The 23,285-nt window shown below is 41.9% G+C and overlaps 1 protein-coding gene across 1 annotated transcript; it reads left to right on the top strand.

Moving 5' to 3' along the window:
- Positions 1 to 3,067: 3,067 nt before the first annotated feature.
- gtpbp3 (GTP binding protein 3, mitochondrial) lies at positions 3,068 to 20,383 on the top strand. Its single transcript, XM_086116089.1, has 11 exons — positions 3,068 to 3,347; positions 4,434 to 4,705; positions 5,200 to 5,286; positions 5,874 to 5,956; positions 7,423 to 7,542; positions 10,165 to 10,237; positions 11,151 to 11,294; positions 12,832 to 12,997; positions 16,817 to 16,947; positions 17,137 to 17,323; positions 19,209 to 20,383. Exons 1-11 carry the CDS (start codon positions 3,283 to 3,285, stop codon positions 19,438 to 19,440), a joined length of 1,560 nt encoding a protein of 519 aa, XP_085972215.1. The 5' UTR covers positions 3,068 to 3,282; the 3' UTR covers positions 19,441 to 20,383.
- Positions 20,384 to 23,285: the final 2,902 nt, after the last annotated feature.

The raw sequence follows: 23,285 nt of genomic DNA, 5'->3' as shown, positions 1-23,285 counted from the left end.
CAACAAATGTAGACTCAAATAAAATAACACAGTGAACTACTAAAATGGAATAATAATTAGGCCTTGTAATCTAAACATAATTTTTAGGTTGCAATCCTACATACCTGAGCATCATTGCTACTTGCAAATGTGACACAATTGATTGCTGGCAGGCAAACTCTTCTTGCATTTTCATGATTTCCACTTGATCACTTGGATGCTACTTGTTCAAATGATTCAATGGATTTCTTGAATTGCCTTTTTTTGTTGTTGTTGACATAGCACGCATAACAGCTTCCTCCTCCACATCGCCAGGGGACGAATTTCATTTGTCTAAATAGCTTCATCTTTGGAAGTCATGGTTGCCCATCTCCTGCGCGTTTCAATGAACATTTTGTCAATTTCTGTGCGGCCTGGTCGAAAATGAGGCGAGTCCTGGGACCGGTCCGCGGACCGTGGTTGGGGACCACCGCTAATGAGGTCGTGGGCATGCTGGAGCCTATCCCAACTGTCTTCGGTACAGTGTTCAAAAAACTTAACATGCATGTTTTGGACTGTAGGATGAAACCAGAGTACATGGAGAAAACATGCAAACTCCACAAAGGAAGGCCACTGACCGGAATCGAACCCATGAAAAGAAAACATTTTACAAGGGTAACATCATACAATTGCATTCATTTAGAAACAGTATGGACAACTTTACACACAAAACTATCTATCTATATATAAAATGCTGATCCTCCTGCTGCTCATTCCCAAAATGCCAATCATCTGGTTTTTTCGGATTCGTGGTGGTAGTGGAAATGCCAAAAATCGCTTCTGTCGGAACTTACCCCATCAGTGGTTCAAATTTACTGTCAGTCGTCATTCCACCAATGAAAACGGCAGTCCACCCTTGATGGACTGACAGACCGGTCGGTACTAATGGACAAGTGTAAATTCCCACCACTGTAGTTGACGCTCATTAAAACGCATTGGGGTGCTGACAAAAAAATTCAATACATGGAAAAGGGGGGAGACCCAACAACCCCCGCACCCCAAAAAACCCTACTTATTTAAAACGTTTAGGGAAAAAAATGCATATGCTGAGAAAAATTGGATTGTTAAAACTGGCAACACAGAACATCCTTGGGGTGAGCAGGATTGTTTGCAGTAATATCTTATTTTACAGACGCAATCATTTTATAATACATACACACACACACACACAAGTTGAAGTTGAAATATAGAAGAAGGAGTGTGCTGTCATGTTTGTTTGTTGAAGTTGAAAAGCCCTGTACCTTTCAAATAGCCTAACATAACCTATAAGACACAACACGTTTACACCTTATGTCAACTTAGGCTTCAACAAACAGTATTGATGGTTACATGGCGGTCAGATGATGCTTGGAATGTTCTGTTCCAATGTTTGTGTAACATTATGATATAATACTGATTGGAGACAACGAAGTTTATACAGTGCTGATCAACAGCTGTTGAGTAAGAGCTGTCCTCCTTTTTACAAACAAAGGGCAGCTATAATTTCTTGCAATCCTGTGTGAAGATTGCTTCTGTATCTTTGGCCATGTATGAACTGGATACTGTGTTTTATACTGCAACCATGCATGCAAGCTCTGACCTTTATGGCTTGTGAGCTGTTGTTGTTGTTTTTTTTTTGCCGTTTTTTTGCCTTGTGAGCAGATTCTGTTTTCCATACTCTTTCACTTTTTTGAACTGACAGATAGGCTGAACTGACAAGAGTCCCTGCTGTATGTCCCACTCACCAATGGGCATGTGTATTGTGGTTTGTCTTTACGGCATGATGAGCCACTGGTCCCGTAGCCAACATAGTGCACTTTCATACAAAAATGAAACAAGAACAGTGATAGACAATTGTGCAAATCAAAGAACTAGCTGTAACCATTACAGGCAATGTTATGGCTTTAGCATCACAATTGCATACTTTTGTTGGCTGCCAGTGAAAGCATGAATTTCTCTATTCAAGCTATCCTAAGAGGAGATTTTTACGAATAAAATCAGGAATCACATAGTTCCGCTACAATATACTGTAGCTATCTGCATACATACTGTATTTTATGCTTGGCAACCACATCATTTCATATTGACTGCAGACACCAATACCATTTCACAGCAAATGTTGAGGGTAAAGAGATGTTAGCCAAAATAACCCAGCGTTGATTTTGTCTCATAAATAATCATGAACGCTGCAACGCCCACTGGGAGTAACTTAGGCTTCCATGTCTTGCACAGAAACATTTCAACAGCGGATAGTCAGAGCTGTGATTCAAACATGTTACCCCATTGTGACAGGATGACCTGCTCCACCAACTGAGACACAACCACCCGCAAGTCCATCACGTTGCTGTTGCTCGGCTGGTTGCTGGTAACAACACTTGGCAAGATAGTGTCTGCAACTACCAGTGGTGCAACATAAAAATTGTGGTCTTGACAGGCAGCTCGGTAGAGCAGATCATCCATTGACTGAATGGTTCGTGGTTTGAATCCTCACTTCAGCTTTCTGTTGTCAACATGTTCCTGTGCAAGACACTGAACCCTAAATTGCTCCCACAAATAGTATCCTGTATGGCATCCCCTGGTAACAAACAAAAAAACTTTTTTTGTTGTGTCTTCATTGCTGTTCTTGATGTCGCCTGCGAGACGAGCATATTGTTGTTGTCCTGATAGTATCTGAGGAGTAAGACCAGTATTAAAACACAAAAAAACCCCACCATAAATCGCTGGTTACAATGGTGTGCATCTATGCTGCTCTATGCTTAAAAAAAAAAAGTAAATACGTGAATTGTAATGACCATATTCACCAAACAAACGAAAAAAATAGATTAATAAAATTGAAATATAAATAATTACATAATTTAGATTTTTGTATTGTCGTTGTTTGTTTAATTTGTTGAAAAAACATTTTATTTTTGCATTACAGTACTTTACTTCGGACACACGAACGAGAATCTCGAGCAGCACGGAATGAATTTAAAGGCGGAAAGTAGGCGGAACGTACTTTGATTGACATGTTGTTTGACGAATTAAACTTCACGCCTGCCACTTGAATTGCCCAAACATAATCGACTCGGAAGCTGCAGCTCTCACCGTGCTTCATGAAAACATCGCGTCAAAATGAGAATAGTTTTTGTGATTTCAATACGTGACATTTAAAAATGTTTTACTTTCCGTAAATGTCTTGTTATAAAGTAAATGTACCCCCGTAGTTTCAAAACGTAAGAATGTCATCGAATAAAATCTACGGGAATTGAAAAGTAACTGTTTTGTGTTAGTTATTTTTTAAAAATGATGATGCTACTATCGTCTGTCCATCATGGAGTAAGGGCAGCTTCAGTCCATTTCATGAAAAGGTTCGTAGTATACGCCAACTTTTTCTTTTGTTGACTTATTACGGGAGGAAGCTGAAATTTATATTATCGCCTCATAACATGGGCGGTACGGTGATTGACTGGTAAGCACGTCCGCCTCGCAGTGCAGAGTTGCAGGATTCCAATCCGGCCCCGGTCTTCCTGTGTGGAGTTTGCATGTTCTCCCCGTGCTTGCGTGGGTTTTCTCCATGTACTCCTCCGACTTTCCAAAAACATGCATGGCAGGTTAATGGAACGCTCTAAAATTTAGAGTAGGGTTTGAGACCCCCGATTTAGAGTCTAAATCAGGGGTCTCAAACCCTAGTCCTCGAGGGCCACTTTCCTGCATGTTTTCCATCACTTCCTGATGCAACGCACCTGATTGAAATAACCAGGGCCGTTATCAGGCCTCTGGAGGCAGAACTTGCTGGTGTGCTGATCATTTGAATCAGGTGTTTTGCAGCAGGGAGACACGGAAAATAGCCCTGGAGGACCGGAGCTTGAGACCCTTAATTGTGAATGTTAGCGCAGATTGTTGTTCATCTACGTGTGCCCTGCGATTGGCTGGCAACTAGTTCAGGGTGTACCCCGCCTGCTGCCCGGAGACAGCTGGAATAGGCTCCAGTACGCCCGTAACCCTCGTGAGGATAAACGGATTAGAAAATGGATGGATGGAAACAGGAGTACCCGGAGAAAACATACGCAGGCACGGGGAGTACTCCACACAGGAACGCCAGCGCCGGAATCGTACCCTGCACTTTTGCACCGTGAGGCGGACATGCTAACCAGCCACCACTGTGCGGTCTTTAACGAAACATGAGTAGTACATTTATATTTTAAAAAGCAATATATAAAATTGAAGTATTACAAGTATGAATTATTCATTTACCAGTGCTTTATTTATTTACTGATTTATATTGCTTAACTTTGAATTAAAATAAAGTAATAATAAATACAGTTACAGGTCCAGTTTATCAGCCCTATAGTCCTCCCCAAATTTTAACACGTCTATTGACATATTTTAAATTGTGGTTGGCCTCTCATCTGTCTTATGGAACTACATTACAATGTATGTATTTTTCTTTATAGCAGATGGACTCCACTCTTCAGGCACCTGAGCTCCTTTGATGGAGACCCTCCTGCACTGATTGATGCTGAAACTATCTTTGCATTATCATCAGGCCATGGCAAGTGTGGGGTTGCCGTGGTACGGATTAGTGGCCCCGCATCCGCCACAGCCCTCAGGTGTATGGCGGGCCTCACACGCAGCCTGCCTGTTCCTCGCAGCGCATTGTTAAGGAGCATCACACATCCTCAGTCAAGAGAGGTGCTGGATCGTGGCCTTGTCCTCTGGTTCCCAGGTGTTTAAAACTGTGACATTACTCACACATTTGATTTTGATTCCTCTTTGGGTGATTTCTCCCTTTTTACAAATGTTTTTATCCACTGAGATGTAGGACTTTATGTCCATTAATTTTCTATAGTGCTTGGCCTCTTTAGGTTCATGGGTAACAGGACCCTATACTGGGTGACTGTGGGTGACAGGCAGGGTACGGTACATCTTGAACTTGAAGCAAGTTAATCACAGGACACATACAGACTAACAACCATTCACACTCGCATTCACATCTAGGCGCTTCCTCTCTCATCCCAAACGAAGGCATATATTGTAAAGTTAATTGTCGATATTTGCCCTGTGTTAGTTATGCTCCAGCTACCTGACCCGCGACCCTGATGAGGAAAAGCGGCAAAGAAAAAGGATGAATATTGCTGTTTCGTGTAGCCAAAATATTTTGACAAACCAGACATTTATATGTAGTCTCTGACTATTGTGTCCTTTTTTTTATGTCGCCAGCTCCTCACAGTTTCACAGGAGAGGACAGTGTTGAGTTCCACATCCACGGAGGTCCTGCTGTTACTGCCGCTGTCATTCAGGCTCTAGGTAGCTTTCTATGTTCACCCTTGTGTTGTGGAATTTGAATAAACTGAAGCAATGTCGTGCCAGTACAGTCATGGCGCACCCTCAAGCTTGACAAGAAAAGCAACTGACCGGGAAAAAAGGAAATTGTGTGGTTGCACTTGCTTCCTTGTGCCTTTAGAGCGCAGCGTTGTATCAATTTGAAGGATGGTCTGTACCCACTCAGAAGACAAAAAAACATTGCAATCCTTTCTGCAAGAGGAGAAATATTTTCATATCAAACTGTTTCAACCAAATGATATGAATTTAAAAGGCTATAAAACATGCAATGTGTAATATTTTGTTGCATTTAAAGGCCTTAATTTTAGTAAGATAGTTTTCCTTTCCCTTGATAATAGTTCTAAATAATTGTGGAAACTTTAAAAACAAACTCTTATTTGGAGAGTAGTTTCACGTAAACCCTACTTGACATGTGACCCTGTATTTAATTGTTGTAAATGTTGTGTGTGTGTGTATGCATGCGTGCGTGAATACGCGTTTTGTGCGCAAAGTGCATCCATTTTTTGAAATCATGTTTGCATGCCGTATTTGGTTATGTGTTTATTTCTCAGGAAGTGTGCCTGGCATCAGGCCTGCTGAATCTGGGGAGTTCACGCGAAGAGCTTTTCAGGCAGGGAAACTTGGCCTGACAGAGGTACTGTAGATCGAATTCAGCATTTTTTCAGTTGTATTTTACAGTCAATCAAGACCATTGAGCTTATTCCAAATCGGACACAAATCCAGCCTAGTGTTTTCATACACTATGTCATATATTTCATTTCATAATTTCATGTAATTTTCTGCAAAGTCCCTGTAAAGTGACACACCATAGAGAAGAGTGGTGATAACTACCGTTCCAAGTTTGACCCCTCCAAAAAAATCACTCAGTTTATGAAATGAGTTTCAGAATTTTGCAAAACCAATCTATTCTTCCCGCTCTCAAATGCTGTGGGCATGTCTGCTGAATGCACTCAAACCACGACCACACTCAACTCTCAACTGTCGGTCAAAGACCAGTTCTCCGACTTGGAAAAATGGAGACAATTTTGGATAGCATCTCACTTTGCGAGCACATAACTAAATGTTTGAGCCGGGAAAATAAATCAACTTACAGCATATATGCAGCATACAGTATGTCACCATATCATTACAGGGCTTTTCTACACCACAGCAACTCAATGATTAGGAGCGGCCATGCCAGCATGAAGCCCCTGTTCAAACACTGGCTGCCATGCTGAACTGAAAATTGAAATCTCACTTTTTCACCTTTTCCTCATGACTTGCACACACTCCTAGGTTATGACATGGAGGGCAAAAGTGGCAATGCCAGCCTGAGGCACCTGTCTTCACGCTGGCTCTAAATTTGGACTTAAAAAAAAGGTTAAAAAAAAACCGACACTCTCCTTGCTCTCCCAGTGTTGTGTGCATTACATGCAAATATTCACAGCTGACGACGAGGCACTCCAAAGTGAAGCTCGGGTAGGGATTGCTATCTAGCTAACTGCACATCACAATTACACCAGATAACGTTGCGGTTTGAACAAGATGCTCAGGTTCGTTGACGAAAAACACTCCAATGCTATATCCCCACACCTGAGTACCACATAATGCTAAGAATTTATGCATTTCCAGCAATTATCTTCATACATGTATAATGTATTTAGCAATACATCTCTAAATTTACTTTGGAGGTCTTTATACACGAGGCAACGCTTTTAGCTCATCATCCCAGAATTGTGGTGGTGGTGGTGGTGTTATTTTTTTTCTTTTTGAGTCATCTTCGCTGCTGTAAAAACAGAAGTGGTGCTGTCTTTGATGGATTTTCTGTTTCATGACATGCTCCTTTGGTACAGTATATATTGGCCACATGACTCTATTGTTTTTCGTATTCCTTTTCAAACTTTACAATACTCATTGTCTAAAGCCTTTCCATCACAGAAATGAAATTAAAATTTTACCTTTCGCAAAATGCAAATGAAGAGCAACATGTGAGCCCTGAGAAACATTCAGTCATGTACCGTACAATATCTACGGTAAGCATTGATGTCGACAAAGATTGTGCCTGACAGTGTGGATGAAGTCTATACTTAGACTGGTTCACCGTTGTGATGCCTCTTGAAGGTGGAGGGGCTCGGGGATCTGATCCACGCCGAGACTGAGGCCCAGAGGAGACAGGCACTAAGGCAAATGTCAGGAGAACTTGGCCATCTCTATCAGGACTGGAGTCACAGCCTGAAACGGGTGCGTTTGATTTACTCACCTCACCTTCTTTAATCTCTTCTCTGCAACGTTGTAGCAACAAAGGAGACGTTTTATGTCAGACAGCTTCCTCAGTTGTGACTTAAGTTAGTTAACTGCATATCACCTCAAACCATTCTGCTCATTCTCCTTTGACCTCTGCTATCACCAGGATATACTGTAGTTCTACACATTGAGCTGCTGCTTACATGGATATTTTTTTTCCTTTCTGACATCACGTGTAAACTCTGAAGATAACTGTGGTTTTAAATTCCATTATTTTATTCCAAAAAAAACCTTTCTGGTGATAAGTACAGGTAACAGGGACTTTTGGAAATTGACATTTTTAATTGCAAAAACAAAAAAAGTTTCTGAATTGGTTTCCCACCCATCAAGTTTGAAATTCGGAACAACCAAGTGAATATTTTATTAGCTGCCTATTTCCAAAAATATATGAATTTCTAAATTATGATGTAATTTACGGTACATTGCGCGTACACCGTAGACTCTGTATTTGTGTTTGGTGGTGTGTCTGCTGCTTGCACTTTCTGAGTTTTGACCAAAGAATGACAAAGACAGCTGGAAACTGGGATGGGGTGGCCAGGTCAACTCTGTCTCTATACAACAAGTATCTTAAATCACATTTCTTTCCTGTTCTGATGCTCAAGTTAAAACTTCCACAAGTAATTTGGCCATGCCTAAATGCAGTGAGTTGCTACCTCGTGATTGACCAATTACAGTGATCCCTCGCTATTTCGCGGTTCGTTTATCGCGGCTTCAGTGCATCGCGGATTTTTTCCAAATTCATATACATGGAGTACAGTACTGTATATGTTGCTCTATGTGACTCGCTGTTGTTTTGCAGCTTCTCGCGGACCGTTTGCGGAGTTTTTGCAGACTTAAAAAAATATATAATTTACCTGTATGTTTATTGGAAGTCTGTACATATTTGTGATCATAAGCAGTTTAACCTAATTGAATATCCTGAAAGAGATTTGATGGATAGAACGTGTACTTCTCAGTGACGTGAAAGAAACTGTGTGTCTTTGTGTGTGTCCGCCTTCATTGGGCTGGAGAGCATGCAGTTTGTCCTCCAGTGCTGATGGACAGTGCTGACAGATGTTTGGCTGGTTCGTAACTCCATCTGAGAAACACAACGTTGTCTTTTGACATCATGCGACTGTATAGTTCTCTGAAGCCACTCTATCCATGCGGAGGAACTTTACGGACATCAGCCAAACGCTCCCACGTTGCACCAGTTTGGAGCAACGGTTGCAGATGTTTTTCTTGAGGTTTCGTAATAACATCTTTATTTTAGGTTCTGATCTTTGGGAATGTGAGAATAATATAATAAGTACCTTTTTGTGAAGTTTTGGGTGAAACTATTTTAAAAAACTATTTTTAATGCGTTATCGCACGTGTGTAATAGACTTGAGTATGGGAGTCTGAGGCTTCCTGTTTTTCAGCTATACTACAATTGCATGTGTTCCGCAATGTCAATCATGATACTGATTTGTGGTGTGCTGGAAGTGCAGCGGCTTTCCTTCAGCTGGATTCAGTTTCCAAAACACCTTGGAATCTGTTCAGCATTAGATTTTGATTTCCATGATAAAACATGCAAATCTCCACAAAGGAAGGCCGGAGTTGGAAACGAACCCTGCACCTTTGCATTGTGAGGTGGACGTGCTAATCAGTCGACCACCATATTTATCTATTCATTTATTTATGATGCCTGCAACATGTTCCAAACAAGCTGGGACGGGGGGCATGTTCAACTCTGTTTTACATCACGTTTCACTCAACAAGCATTTGGGAACTGAGGACACTAAATATTGAAGCTTTGTAAGTGGAATCTTTTTTTCCCCATTTGGGATTGATTAATACTGCAACCCAAGTTGCTTCGCAGTCCGGGGTCTCCGTTGTCGTATTTCGCGCTTCCTAACGGGCCACAGATTTTCAATGAGAGAGACAGGTCTTTCATGATGAAGGCACACCTTTGTAACACATGCCAAATATGACTTGACGAAATGAGCAGAGACATCCCTGTAAATGAGATCGCTCGGATGGTATCTTCATGTTCAAGTCAAATTTATTGTCAAATAACGGGCTCTATGTGCAACATACAGCACAGATGAAATGTCTTTCTTCTCAACCACAGGAGAGAGAGGATGTTAAGTTGCTCCCAAACTTGTATGCACTTTTCAGAATTAATGGCGCCTTCATGGATGTTCGAGTTAACCATGGCATGAATACTAACACAGCCCCCTACCATCACAGATGCTGGACTTTGAACTTTGGGCTGATAACAATCCGGATGGTCGCTCAATGAAGGCAAAAAAAACACTACATTGCATGACTGAACATGTACTATCTTGTCTTTCTAATGGATTCAATTGACTATTGTGTCATGATTGGACAGAATAGCCACCAGCAGGCCACAATGAAGAGGATGACACCTAGATTGAAAAGGACTTTTATTTGCATTGTAAATGTCTCAACGTCATTGCAGGTGTTTGTTTCGATTCACTGAATGATTCAAGACAGGCTTGACCATGTTGACGCTCTCCTGTAAGGTGGGAGGCTTGAACAGATATTTCGTGATGATTGTCTCCTCTTCTGTCTCAGTGTCTTGCCCATGCGGAGGCCTTCATAGACTTCAGTGAAGATGAGCTTATTGAGGATGGAGTCTTAACTCAAGGTATGTATATACTCCCGGCAAAAACAAAAAACAAAAACAAAACAAACAAACAAAAAAGAGGACAGTCCTCCCCACACTTTTAGAGGAAGGTGCAGGGGTCTGAGTGCTTGCTCTTCTTATTCTCAAAGGAGAGAGATGTCAGCCTGGCTTTCCTGTTTGGATAATTAACTGGCCATCGTGTGCTTTTGCTCTACCGCAGGGAGAAGCCATAGCCATCAAACTGTTCAAAAAAACTGTTTCCTTTTAGGAAGCGTGAAGAGAAAGAGCAGTGGGACAGTGGAAGCATTTGTCTTGCCTTCAAAGCCAAACTGCCACTGTGTTCAGCGGCTGTCAGCGTTACCATTTCTCACTCTCGAGACTGGTTTCCCATGCGTGCGTGTGTATGTGTGTGTGTGAGGAATGCCTCCCAAGAGTCTGTCGCCTGCTGTCTGGCATCGTCAGAACTTTTTCAAGCCCTCAGAAGTTGTGAAGTTTCAACACAATATATAGCCTGGGAACTGTTGTTTGTTTTGGTGGTACGGAATGTGGGCTCATGCCTCAGAGGTGCAAATAATAATAGACTCCTGCTTAAATATAGCAAGCCCGGCTGGCACATTGTCCTTCCACTGCCACATGCAAATATTCCCTGATGGATGCGGACAATGTGTACTGTACATAAAGTATATCACTGTTTCACGAGTTTTAGGTTAAAGTCATGCTTTTGATTTTGCAGTCATGTGCAGAATCTTGAACGTTGAAAGTGCTTAATTTATGCATTTGAACTTTTAGGCATCTTTGAAAAAAAGACAGACATTGACCCAGTTGTTGTCTAGACAAGTAGCGTCAGACAGCGGAAGTTTTTCCTTCAAACCACAGAAATTCAAGGTGAAGTTGAGCACGGGGCCGACGTCATGTCCCGTTCCTGTGTTTCCAGTGGATGGAATGGTGCGTGATCTGCAAGCCCAGATGGTGCGACACCTAAGGGATGAGAGGAGGGGCGAGCGGCTACGCAGTGGCGTGCAGGTGGTCATCGCGGGAGCCACAAATGCAGGGAAAAGCAGCCTCCTCAACACGCTCTGTAAGTGGAAGACCGTCCATGAGGGGATTATGATTCAATATTAAATACCGTGCACTTACACGACACTACGATTAGTCTCTTGGCTGCCATATTATTTGCATAGAAAGCATGCATTTACCTCATTCATAACAGTAGTGAACATAGCAAACACAATATTAGTGTCACACAGGTGGTCAGCTTTGCAGTGCCTGTGAAGCAGTTGGGGAAATACAGTAGATGCCATATCTCGACTCTGATCCCTTGGCTGGGTGGGGGACTCAAACCTGGGGCCCTTCCAAGCCCAGTTAGGAACAAATTGCTCTTACTCATTGTTACACTTGTAGAATTAGTGTAATAAAATTCTTAAAGTCATGATCTATATTGTACGTAAAATACTGTAAACAATATTAATAGAAAAAAACTAATATACGGGATACTTGTTATTTTGAGAGTCAAAATGTGTGTGTGTGTGTCTGTGTGTGTGTGTGTGTGTGTGTGAGAGAGAGAGAGAGAGAGAGAGAGTTTATAAACAGTACAGAGTTTACTCTTTTCCAGGCTTGTGTGGTCTTGTCATTTCCCATGTTGCGTCAAGCGAATCAAACAAGTTTTGTTTATAGACTACGGATGTATTTGTTTGGCATATTGTATCCTTCACATTACATAGACTTTTGTCAGAGGAGACTCGTATAGTCTCCCCACAATTTCCTATTAGCATAATAACTCGGGTGTGTTTTTGTGTGCTTGCCTTGCATGCACACGTACTTTATATGTGTAATGCATGTTATGTATGTATGTATATATATATATATATATATATATACTGTATATACAGTACATCTTTACTTTATGTAGCCATATATAGACATATACACACACACACACATAAACATTATTTATACAGTACAGTGATCCCTCTTTTATCGTGAGGGCTACGTTCCAAAAGTAAACCGCGATAGGTGAAATCCGCAAAGTAGATTTATTAATTTTTTTACAATTATTATACTATATGTTTTAAGGCTGTCAACATCACCATTAACATTTTCCCACATTTCTCTCTTGTTTAAACATGCTCAAACTTCCGACCTTTGCAAGCAAAATAACTACCGGTATACAGAATTATTATTACTGTACTGTACTATTACTAGTATTATTATTATTGTTGGTTAAAACCTGTTTGACTGTTTCAAAAATCTAGGGAAGAAAAAAGCAGTACACTCAGTCTGCTGGCCTCTGCTTTTCCATTTTTGTTTTTAATTTTAAAAAAAATTGCTCTTGAAAAAAAACTGCAATATGGCGAGTCTGCGAAAAGTGAACCGCAATATCGCGAGGGACCACTGTATACAACATCACATGCAGCAAAGTCTGTAGACAGTTGAAGCTTTTTCAGGACCAAATGAAAGACATGAAATACGATTAGATGTGACATATATTTTTTCATTCTCATTGAATGAATTTAGAACTGTGTCTGTCTGGAGGGCTTCACTCTGTTCCAACTCTGTCAGTTATTTTGGACACATTCTTAATCCCATGTGCTTTATTCTGATTTTGTCAAATCCAGGCCAGAGACCTGCAGCAATTGTGTCCCCCATTGCCGGAACCACCAGAGATGTGGTGGAGACGGCTCTGGACATCGGTGGCTTTCCTGTTGTCTTGAGTGACACGGCCGGCCTCAGAGACAGTAGGGACCTGGTGGAGAGAGAGGGGGTCCGTCGAGCTCGTGAAAGGTAGTACAGTGTTGACATTACACTTCACATAATGGTCTTTTGTCCATATTCGCTGACATGCATTCACTCTGTGACCAATGCCCCAGGTGTCTAAAAACAAAGGAAGGAAGAAATTAGTCATCACCCAATAGTAAAGCCTGTGTAACCAACAGAACTTGTCTTATTGCTCCTCACTGGATATAAATACATGGATAAACACTCTCAGGAGGTTGTATAATGAAGAGATACCTTTCCTTGATTTACAACGCCTCCATATTGAGAGATGTTTACTGACAGCCACTTCCACTGTTTATCCAGAAAAAAAAAAAATTGTTAAACGCGTCATCACTCCTGTACTAAGAGGCCATTCGATAGACAGGCAGACAGATGACGGCATGAACACTCAGACACTATTGACACTTGATGTTATTGTTATCATCATCATCTATCCATTTCCAACACCGCCTATCCTGAACAGGGTCGCGGAGTTGCTGGAGCCTATCCCAGCTGACTTTGGGCGGAAGGAAGACCATACCCTGAACTGGTGGCCAGCCAGTCACAGGGCACATATACAGACAAACAACCATTCACACCCACATCCACACCGTCACTGAGTGGGAACCGAATCCCATGCTGCCCGCACACAAGTCAGGCGAGTGGACCACTATACCATCAGCAACTATTATTATTATCATCATCATCTTCATCATCACCATGATAATTTTCCTCATTATTATCATTATTAGGGTGTAAAAAAACATGTTTTGTTATGTCAAATGAAATTAGACGTTGTTATGCACAGGTGTCAAAGTCAAGGCCCGGGGGCCAGATCTGGCCCACCAAATGTGGCCCGCGAAATCAAATCAAAGATGTCAACTTTCACGATGCTTGCTAAAATCTCGACCAACATTTCAAATTCTTATTTGTAATAAATAAGAGTGATACTGTAAGCATTTTCTTGTGACCAAACCCCTCATTAGAGTCATTTAAAAAATAGGTGAATAAACCGTTATTCTTGACTTCTTTGTATAGTTTCAGTCATGTCCAAGGGAAACTGTCACTAAAATCAGGCCCGCGACAGAAATGAGTCTGACACCCCTGTTGTTGTGTCTGCATTCCATGAGGCGCAGATCTTGGCGTTTTGCCATCCTATTTTGGCCAACATCATCGAAAAGAGAATGCTTCAATTCAAATGAATGATCCTCTTAGTTGCTTAGTTGGTGTTGAGGTTACCACTTCACACTAACAAATGAACACTAACTGGATTCTCAGGTTGGCGGGAACAAATCAAAAACCCTCTTTTTCTTTCTTTTTTTCTTTCCTTCCTAAAAAAAAAAAGGCAGACTGTGTTAAAATGCAGATTTCAAACCATAAACAAGATGACTTATTAGCTGATAAATCACACATGCCATTAACAAATTAGTGTATAGTTTATGGCCTCTGTCGAGTGAGGGATGCTATTTTTTTCTTCTGCCAGCCTGACACATATTCAAATGTATTAGTCACATGCTGTTTAGTGTCATTTTTAACAAATTGTTCAAGTGGTGAGCTGCTGTATAGGAAGGGTGTGCAGTTTGTCTTGTATCGAGAACTTTGTGTGCATGAAGCAGTTCTGACACTTGTGACCCGGGTCACTAAAGGAAGGAGGTAGTAAGTACAAGCATCCGCTGCTGCTGCTAGCTCTTCTCTTGGGATGGATGTGCACCAGAGTTTATGCTGGCCATTGCTAAAAGAAGATGAATATGAAGATAAAATGAACATGAATGGACCACATGAACATAAGGCAATTATTGATAGCAACCTAAATACATAAATGTTCATCTCTACGGGGCTGAGAGCGTGCCAAATGTTTTTTTAGAGCAACCGAAACCAATGTCAGGTTTAAAATCCAGGTTTCCTACAGTATAGGAACATTTCTGCAGCAAACTTGAGTTTTGTTGTGTTCAAAATGGCTGCAAATTTAGTCTGCTGTACAATCTATTTTGCTCATTTAGCAACTGGATGAAGGGTTTGTTTGTTAGTTAGAGAAACAAACAAACCAAAAAAAAAACCATTAAACTACTTGTGATGTGATGTTCTGCATTTGGCCCCGTGACCATTTTGTGGCCTGCGTACCGAAAGTCGGCTGTTAAGATTAAGATATCCTTTATTTGTCCCACACTGGGGAAATTTACAGCCTACAGCAGCAAGAATGTGGGTAGAAAGAAGAAAAAACAAACAAACACAGTTCAATTAAGTGCAATATGAATACAAAATTGATAAATTGCAGTGCTATTTACAATTGTTTTTCACATCATTTAATTATTGTTATTATTTTTATTCAGCAGCCTGACGGCAGTCGGTAAGAACGAGCGTCGGTATCTCTCCTTCTTGCAGCGCGGGTGTAACAGTCTCTGGCTGAAGGAGCTACCAAGTGCTGTCAGGGTGGGCTGGAGGGGGTGGGAGGGACTGTCCATCATAGCTTTTAGCTTAGTTAGCATCCTTCTGTTGCCCACCTCCTCCAGAGTGTCAAGGGAGCAGCCCAGGACAGAACTGGCCTTCCTGACCAGTCGCTCCAGTCTCTTTCTGTCCCGGGCCGAGATGCTGCCTGACCAGCAGATTGTTTATTATTAAGTCAACTGTTGATTTATGAGTTGATTTCATCTTAGGAAGTTCAACTCAGCTCAACTCAACTCAGCTTTATTTATAGAGCACTGTAAAAACTGCTGTAGCTTCGTACAATGAGCTGTACTGTACATAAGTAAAAATCACAAATATAAAGACAGTTAAATCAGTAAATTAATAACATAAAGACCGTACATACAATAACACACCAAAACTATGCGGAGTCTCATGCTGAGTCGAAAAGATAAAGAATAAAAATGTGTTTTGCGCTGAGTTTTAAAACAGACAGTGAAGGGGCTTGCCTAACATTTCGCAAGAGGTCATTCCAAAGAGAGGGACCGGCAACGGAAAAAGATCTCTCAGCCTCCGCTTAGTCCTCGGTACCTCCAGACCAGAGGCGATTGCTCTAAGACTGCAAGGGAAGCTCAGCTTCCCCTAAAAAGTCAAAAAATAAGTGATCAAATATATGTGTGTACATACAATTGTGTGTACATGTCATTGACTAAATATGCGCTACAACGCGCTCAACTTTTGTTCCGAATCAGCTTCTTATTACTGGTTACGACGCGACTCTCTTCTCATTCATTCCCGCAGCGTCACTGTGCTTTAAACTGTGTGGACGATGAGCGTTGACCGCAGGGACGCTGGGCGTCTAGAGAGTTCAGTGTAGGTTGTCCCAATGCATTGAAACGAGACGAGTCATTGGATAAATGCTGGTTTTGTCCCGCCGGACGCTCAGCTTATCGGCTGGCCCAGACGCTCAGTTTTTCTGCATGATAATTGGATGATCTGTCTGAGGCTGAATCTCTTGTTGATTGACAGCGAAATGAGCCAATCACAGATCTTTTGATGTCGGCATCCGTGGGATCATTTTTCAATTCTCATTTTGTTCTGAGTTGAACCGGAGACTTCTTCTCATAATCTTAGCGACACTCTCTTTGTTGAAAACGACTTGCGACCGATTAATATTTTATTTCTGGTGTGTTTTATTGTAGTTGCTTGTGTTCGCAGACTGACATATCACCACAGTTAAGACCCTGGAAAATACGCCTTGTTGGTATGACAGGGTCACAGATCATTTTCTTGAAACGGAACAGAGAGTAGAATTCACGTACAAATAAACGGACACATTTTATGATGTCGGCCGAAATCGAGCTTCCCCACCTTGACAGACCAGCATCCGCCACTGCTCCAGACGCGTAACCGCTGAATTGTTGATGTATTTCTTTTCTCAAGAGTTGAGCAAGCAGATTTGACTCTGGTGGTCGTGGACTGTTCTCTTCTATCCATGGATATCAAGCAAGCTTCAGACTTTCTTCAGGACCATCTCAATAGTGTCCTGCATAATCAGGAGCAGATACATACAGGTACTCAATATTATTCTAGTTTTATTTGTTTTTTTTTGTTATATATTTTTGTGTTTGTAAATGCCTTTCATTATTATATAAATAAAGCTGCATTGCCTTGCCGAGAGACCAGATTGGCGTGTTCGAGACATGATGGCATCATATGGTTTAGAAATAATGATGACATGTATTTACTTACTTTTATTCCAGAATTACCATCTGACAGGTTCCTTCTGGTCTTGAACAAGGTGGACTTGCTGCCTGAGGAGCAGCGACAAATGCTGAAATTGATTTTGGGGTGCATCTCTGGCCTTCCTCCTGTCTGTATGATGTCCTGTCACACGAGCGAGGGACTTCAAGACTTCCTCACAACACTGCATAGCAGAGTCAAAACTTTGTGAGTCAATAAGATTTACTACAGTTTCTTCTGTCCTTGTCTTATTTTCAGCTAAGTTGCTTCCTTTTAAATAAAATAATAATAATCATATTCATAGTCATAGTCAATAGTCATAATCATCCATCCATCCATCCGTTTTCTGATCCGCTTTATCCTCACAAGGGTCGCAGGCATGCTGGAACCTATCCCAACTGACATTGGGCACTAGGCAGGGGACACCCTGAATCGGTTGCCAGCCCAATAGCAGGGCACACATAGACAAACAACCAACCGCACTCACGCTCACACCTAGGGACAATTTAGAGTGCCCCATTAATCTGCCATGCATGTTTTTGGAATGTAGGAGCCAACAAGAGTACCCGGAGAAAACCCACGCGGGCACGGGGAGAACATGCAAACTGCACACAGGAAGGCCGGAGCCCGAATCGAACTTGACTAATCATAATAATTCAGAAACAAGAATCCTAAACTCAACAATCAGAAGTGGCATGCTTCTCCTCGACAGGCCACGCAAACCAAAAAACCAGAGCTGTTTGAGAAAAAAAAAAAAAAAAGGTGTTTCTGTCGCACAGTCACCCATCCTCCCTGCACTCCCGGCTGCTTGCAAACCACGGGGAATATAAAATAATCTGTAACAACTAACGAACTGTGCTTGCTAGCTAGCGCAGCTAAACACTATTTTTCTGCGGTGCGGATCCCCTCCTATAAGTAACAAATCCGTGCCTCTGTGGTAGCAAATAACATACACTTCAAACAAGTATCGCTATCATGAAAGGCGAAAAGGGAGTTGCCAAGCAAGCGACTCAACAAGCAAGAAAAAAAAGACGAGGACAAGATGGAGAGGTCAAAGCTAATCGCTACGCTAATGTGAAATGAAAAGTTGCGAAACTCCAGAAATCTCTGTCATGTTTGTAAGTGCTACTGTACATAGTGAATGAAAATCGGACTGATGCTTGACTTGAAGAGAATTGTAACTTGAATTGAAATGGCAATATCTGACAGAAAACAGAAATAACAATGACATCTTTGCCTAAAATCGTTCAATCTTAAATTCCAAACAGAACTCCAACAAGTGGACTGCAGAAAATTATTGGACCCTCATCAAAATTGTAAGCAATAATTGTATTGCCGGCATGCCATGCTCCCGCAATTTAGAAACCCACTTGCAGCCAGTTAAAATGGAGAAAAGGTGACTCAACATGTGTGTTGTGTACCACACTGAGCATGGAGAAGAAAAAAAAACAAGCGCAAAGAATTGTCATAGAATTTGAAAACCAAAATTGTGGAAAAGCACGGACAATTTCAAGGCAATGTTTTTGGCCAATACTGTAACTTCCTGTCTTGCTGATGTTTATGTTAAGCTAACGGTTACTGTTTTAAGGCTTAAAATAAGAGCCACATTACGACGGCACCTTTACTTTTTAATGCCATATTTCCTTCTGGGCCACAAATATAAAACAATCAAATGGAAAAACAGCAAGTCGAGCACTAACTGGGTGTGCCTACTTGTGCCGTGCGCCGTTTGTCGGCTCAAAAGGATTTAAAATGGGATCATCTTCAAACCGAGAAACTCCATTCAGTACAAATGCGTGTTTATGGGTTGTGATCAATATACTGCTGTCTGTTGATTGGTTGAAGGAAGGATTGTCACCTTTGAGTGAAGGCGGCGCTTAGCCAGATTAATTGAGACACAATGTTTATTACAGCAGCAGAGATTACTGTTTGAATATAAGTGTGTGCTTTCAATTCAAACCTCCTCCCCGCAGGGGATAAATAAGTAAGGAAAAGGAAAAATAAAACAATGGAAACCTCATGCTATAAATAGAGGAATTATTTTTAAAAAATCCATATTTCACCAGTTCAGTATATCAAACTTCCCGTCTAGGTGTGGCGACCCTCTGTCTGGTGCCCCAACCCTGACCCAAGCACGCCACAGGTCCCACCTGCAGCATTGTGTCACAGCCCTGGATCAGTACCAGCGATACCGCGACCTCGACCTCGCTCTGGCAGCGGAGGGCATTCGCTTGGCTCTCACCAGCCTGGGCCGGATCACTGGAAAGGTCGGACCAGAGGAGATCCTGGATATTATTTTCAAAGACTTTTGCATTGGCAAATAGTTGGGCGGCCCATGTCCATGATGATACTGTCATAATAACAAGAAACCGCACAGAGAGCTCAGCTGCATTCTTGCGTGGCCCCACAGTACTGGCAAAGGAAAGTATCGTTGAGGATAAAACCATGGCACTGTGCCGAGCTTTGTGTCATCAAAAGAACACATCAGGTTCTTGGCTCCAATTGGTTCCCAAGACACCCAAATGTTGTTGTTGGTTTTTTTTGTTTTTTTTAATCCAAGTGGAGTGGAAATATTTGACATGATGTCTCCCACACATGTGCGGTACACTTTGTACAAATGCTTGGCCTGCCTTTAGTTCAGTTTAAAAACAGTGTGTTGGGTCTTTGATAAGTGTATATTGGGCCCCTGGGTCCGACCAAGCCACATTTGGTGCAGCATAATAAAGTGGCAGCATCTGACAATTGCAAGGTCACAACTCCCAGCACGGATGTTTGGATGTACAGTCTGACCTGGAGCAACAGTTCAGGTTTCAGCTGCATCCACTTATTCTTTGTTTTTGTTTTGCCGTTAAGATCTGGCATTTGATTCGACTAAAATTTTGCGGCTTACAAAAAAATTTCCAAACAAAAACAACAACAAAACAAAGAAAACAAAAAAGAAAAAACATTCTCATTGCAGTTATAAATAACGGGCATCAATTCACAGATTTTTGCTATTCGGCAAGGCAGCCTGGTTCCTATCCACTGTATATGCCTTTAATTATTTTATTTAATTTAAATTCCGTCATGGGATGAAAATATCGGAACAGTAAAAAAGACCATTTATTTCGAAAATTAAAATACTTGTGCAGCCGTGAATCTTGAAGTCATCTTGAAATGCTTTTCTGCAATTCTTTTTTTCTATTTGCGAGGATGATGCTCCTGGACCCTTATGTGTGTATTTATTTTTATTTTTATTTTTTATTAAACATCCCAACTTCAAAAACACTGCACTGTGTTGCCATCACATGTTGGCAGGAAATGAGATTTGGAAGTACAAAGTGGTTACTATTTTTTCTTTGTTGGGTGTATAACTGTCATAATCTGGTAATCGACAACTAATTGATGATCAAATTAATCGAAAACTATTTTTATCATTGAGTAATCATTAAGAGCCATTGTTTAAATTAAAATTGTCTAAAGCAGCGGTCGTAATTTCTGTAGTCCATATTACCTTCTATTTCATGAAGCAGATGCTTTCCAATCTTAAAGTGACAGTAACCAAACCAACATTAGTGTGTCTGAAGCGGCTTTCGATATCTGTCAAATTTTGTCTGCCCTCAGACTGATACACGTGCTGTCATTTTTTCCCCCCACCAGTATCAGTTCGATAATTATCGGTCCGATAGTTACCGTGCATCCCTAGCAAAGGTTTAAGTTTTGTTGGCGGCAGTGTGATGATGTGGAGTGGCATATCCCTCACTGGAAATTCATCTTTGGAGTAAAAATCCAGAGAAAGCTGCAGATGGGCTTCTACAGCTCACGGCAATGTCATCTCGCCACAGTCTGGTACTGGTCTCTATCCTCCAAGATTACAACGCTCACCCTCACAGAGCGGAGTTTATCAGAGACTACCTCCAGAATTCGGGAGTGGAGAGGATGGAATGTCCTGAACTCCACCCCAGTGAATACTTGTGAGATCAGCTTGGCTTTTCCCAACCAAACGCTGTTGGCTGACCTGCGACAAAAGATTGTTGAAGAATGGGATGGCATCCCACCACAGTGTGTGACCAGCATGAGGACTTGGGAGGACGCGCCAGGCTCACAAGTGTGGCTATGTGTGGTTCTTCCACTGGTAAAGTTGCAATACGTCTTGTTTCTTCAAACTGCAATCATCCAATCCACCAAACAAGAGTTGACGGCAACGGCAACATGAGCTGTTTGCCATTGACGGAGATTTGTCAAATTTTTCACAGCCGCAAGCCACATACTCATGGCTGCTGTTCATCCCACAAATGCATGTTCCTTACAAGTGTGGCACAGCATGAACAGACTTTCCAGTGCCATGTGATTTAATCCGAAGACGCATTTTTACAACAAAGAAACAATCAACCTGCTGTTTATCTTTTACATACTTAGATACTAGCGCAATAGTTATCAGCGGTACAGTATAACACTTTGAAAAAATCTTTTCAAGACGACATTTTACGTGACATATTTTAGCACCAAATTTTGGAGCCCCTAGAAATGCAGCTGCTCTGTGCTTGAAATCCTTGATGGTCTCATATTTTTGTGAAACCTCTTCAGTTAAAGCCATTATATTCTTACAATCCATTTATTTTTCAGATCCATTGTGCTGGGTAGGTGAAAGCCTAAGAATTCCGTTATTGTCCCAATACTTGTCATCGGTCAGGTGTGCCTGTTCTCTCAGACGCTCCATTAATAATGGGAATAGTCCCATTATTAATGGAGCGATATACTGTCCAGTCATCCATATGCAGTATCTGTGCTGGGATTTGTTCCACAATGATCCGCAGGTGGATGCCTCATTATCAAGCCCCAAGTAAATGTACCCAAAATATGCAGACATGAGTGACGCAGGTCTCCTCCAGTCTGTGAGGCAGGAACATTGTTGAGGCGTTGAATGTCGTGGCTTTTGTTCCCCTGTCAATCTGGCCTTGATCAAATATTTATGTTTCTTTGTTGAACTCGTCACCCTTCTTCCCCATTTGTTGGTCGCTGACGACATTTGCTCGCCTTTTACGGCAACTGAAGTGCCTGTCTGCGTCTTTTTGTCTTTCTCTTGCCAGTCTCCGTGCTCAGACCTTTCCTCTTCCCGCTCCACTTTGTCAGCCTTTTCTTGTTCTTGATAAATTACGACACAAGAAGGGAGGGGAAGGGGCATTTTAAGATAAATGTGGGGCTTTCCATCCAATGCATCAAAAGCTATCCATTTTCAAATGGGGCCTTTTTGGTTGAGTTTTTACGTGATGGGGAAATGACACAACTTAGAAGTATCTGAATTTATAGAATGGACAGATGAACAAACCTTTTGGTATCATTTATTCATACAATGCGTTCTGTTACAATTAAATCAAAATATCGGCCCACACGGGTGGCCCGGTAGTCCTGTGGTTAGCACGTCGACGTCACAGTGCAGAGGTGCAGGGTTCGATTGCAGCTCTGGCCTCCCTGTGTGGAGTTTGCATGTTCTCCCCGGCACCGCGTGGGTTTTCTCCGGGTGCTCCGGTTTCCTCCCACATTCCAAAAACATGCATGGCAGGCTGATTGAACACTCTAAATTGTCCCTAGGTGTGAGTGTGAGTGCGGATGGTTGTTCGTCTCTGTGTGCCCTGTGATTGGCTGGCAACCGGTTCAGGGTGTCCCCCGCCTAGTGCCCGAAGACGGGTGGGATGGGCTCCCGCACCCCCTGCGACCCTAGTGGGGATAAAGCGGTTCGGAAAATGAATGAAAAAAAAAAAAAGGACCCACACCTGAGTAAATAAATAAAACACCATTTCATCTATCCATCCATTATTCATACCGCTTATCCTCACTAGTTTGTGCTGGAGCCTATCCCAGCTGACTGTAGGCAATTGAACACTTTACTAAACAATCACACGGCACACAAACATTCACAATCACACACCACGGGACAATTTAGACTGTCCAATAAACCTGCCATGCATGTTTTTGGAATGTGTGAGGAAACCGGAGTACCCGGAGAAAACCCATGCAGGCACGGGGAGAACATGCAAATTCCACAGAGGAAGGCAGGAGCCTGGATTCGAACCTACGTCTTCCACACTGTGAGGCGGCTGTGCTAATCAGCCGTCCACCTTGCCGCCCACACCAGTTGATAATCTTCCAAAATGTAGTTGAACTTCTTAAAAAAATAACTAATAAATTC

The sequence above is a fragment of the Hippocampus guttulatus genome, chromosome 7 (genome assembly GCF_054856545.1).
Source record: "Hippocampus guttulatus isolate MCC_2025c chromosome 7, RoL_Hgut_1.0, whole genome shotgun sequence".
Taxonomy (NCBI): domain Eukaryota; kingdom Metazoa; phylum Chordata; class Actinopteri; order Syngnathiformes; family Syngnathidae; genus Hippocampus; species Hippocampus guttulatus.
The sequence above is the reverse complement of the archived record's forward strand: the minus strand, read 5'-3'. Positions and strand labels throughout refer to the sequence as shown.

Bases quoted from the DNA above. Each gene is read 5' to 3' on its own strand.
- gtpbp3 (XM_086116089.1), top strand. From the start codon at position 3,283: ATGATGATGCTACTATCGTCTGTCCATCATGGAGTAAGGGCAGCTTCA. The intron at 7,543-10,164 runs GTGCGTTTGATT...CTTCTGTCTCAG, and splicing joins GGAGTCACAGCCTGAAACGG to TGTCTTGCCCATGCGGAGGC. The intron at 10,238-11,150 runs GTATGTATATAC...CTGTGTTTCCAG, and splicing joins GGATGGAGTCTTAACTCAAG to TGGATGGAATGGTGCGTGAT.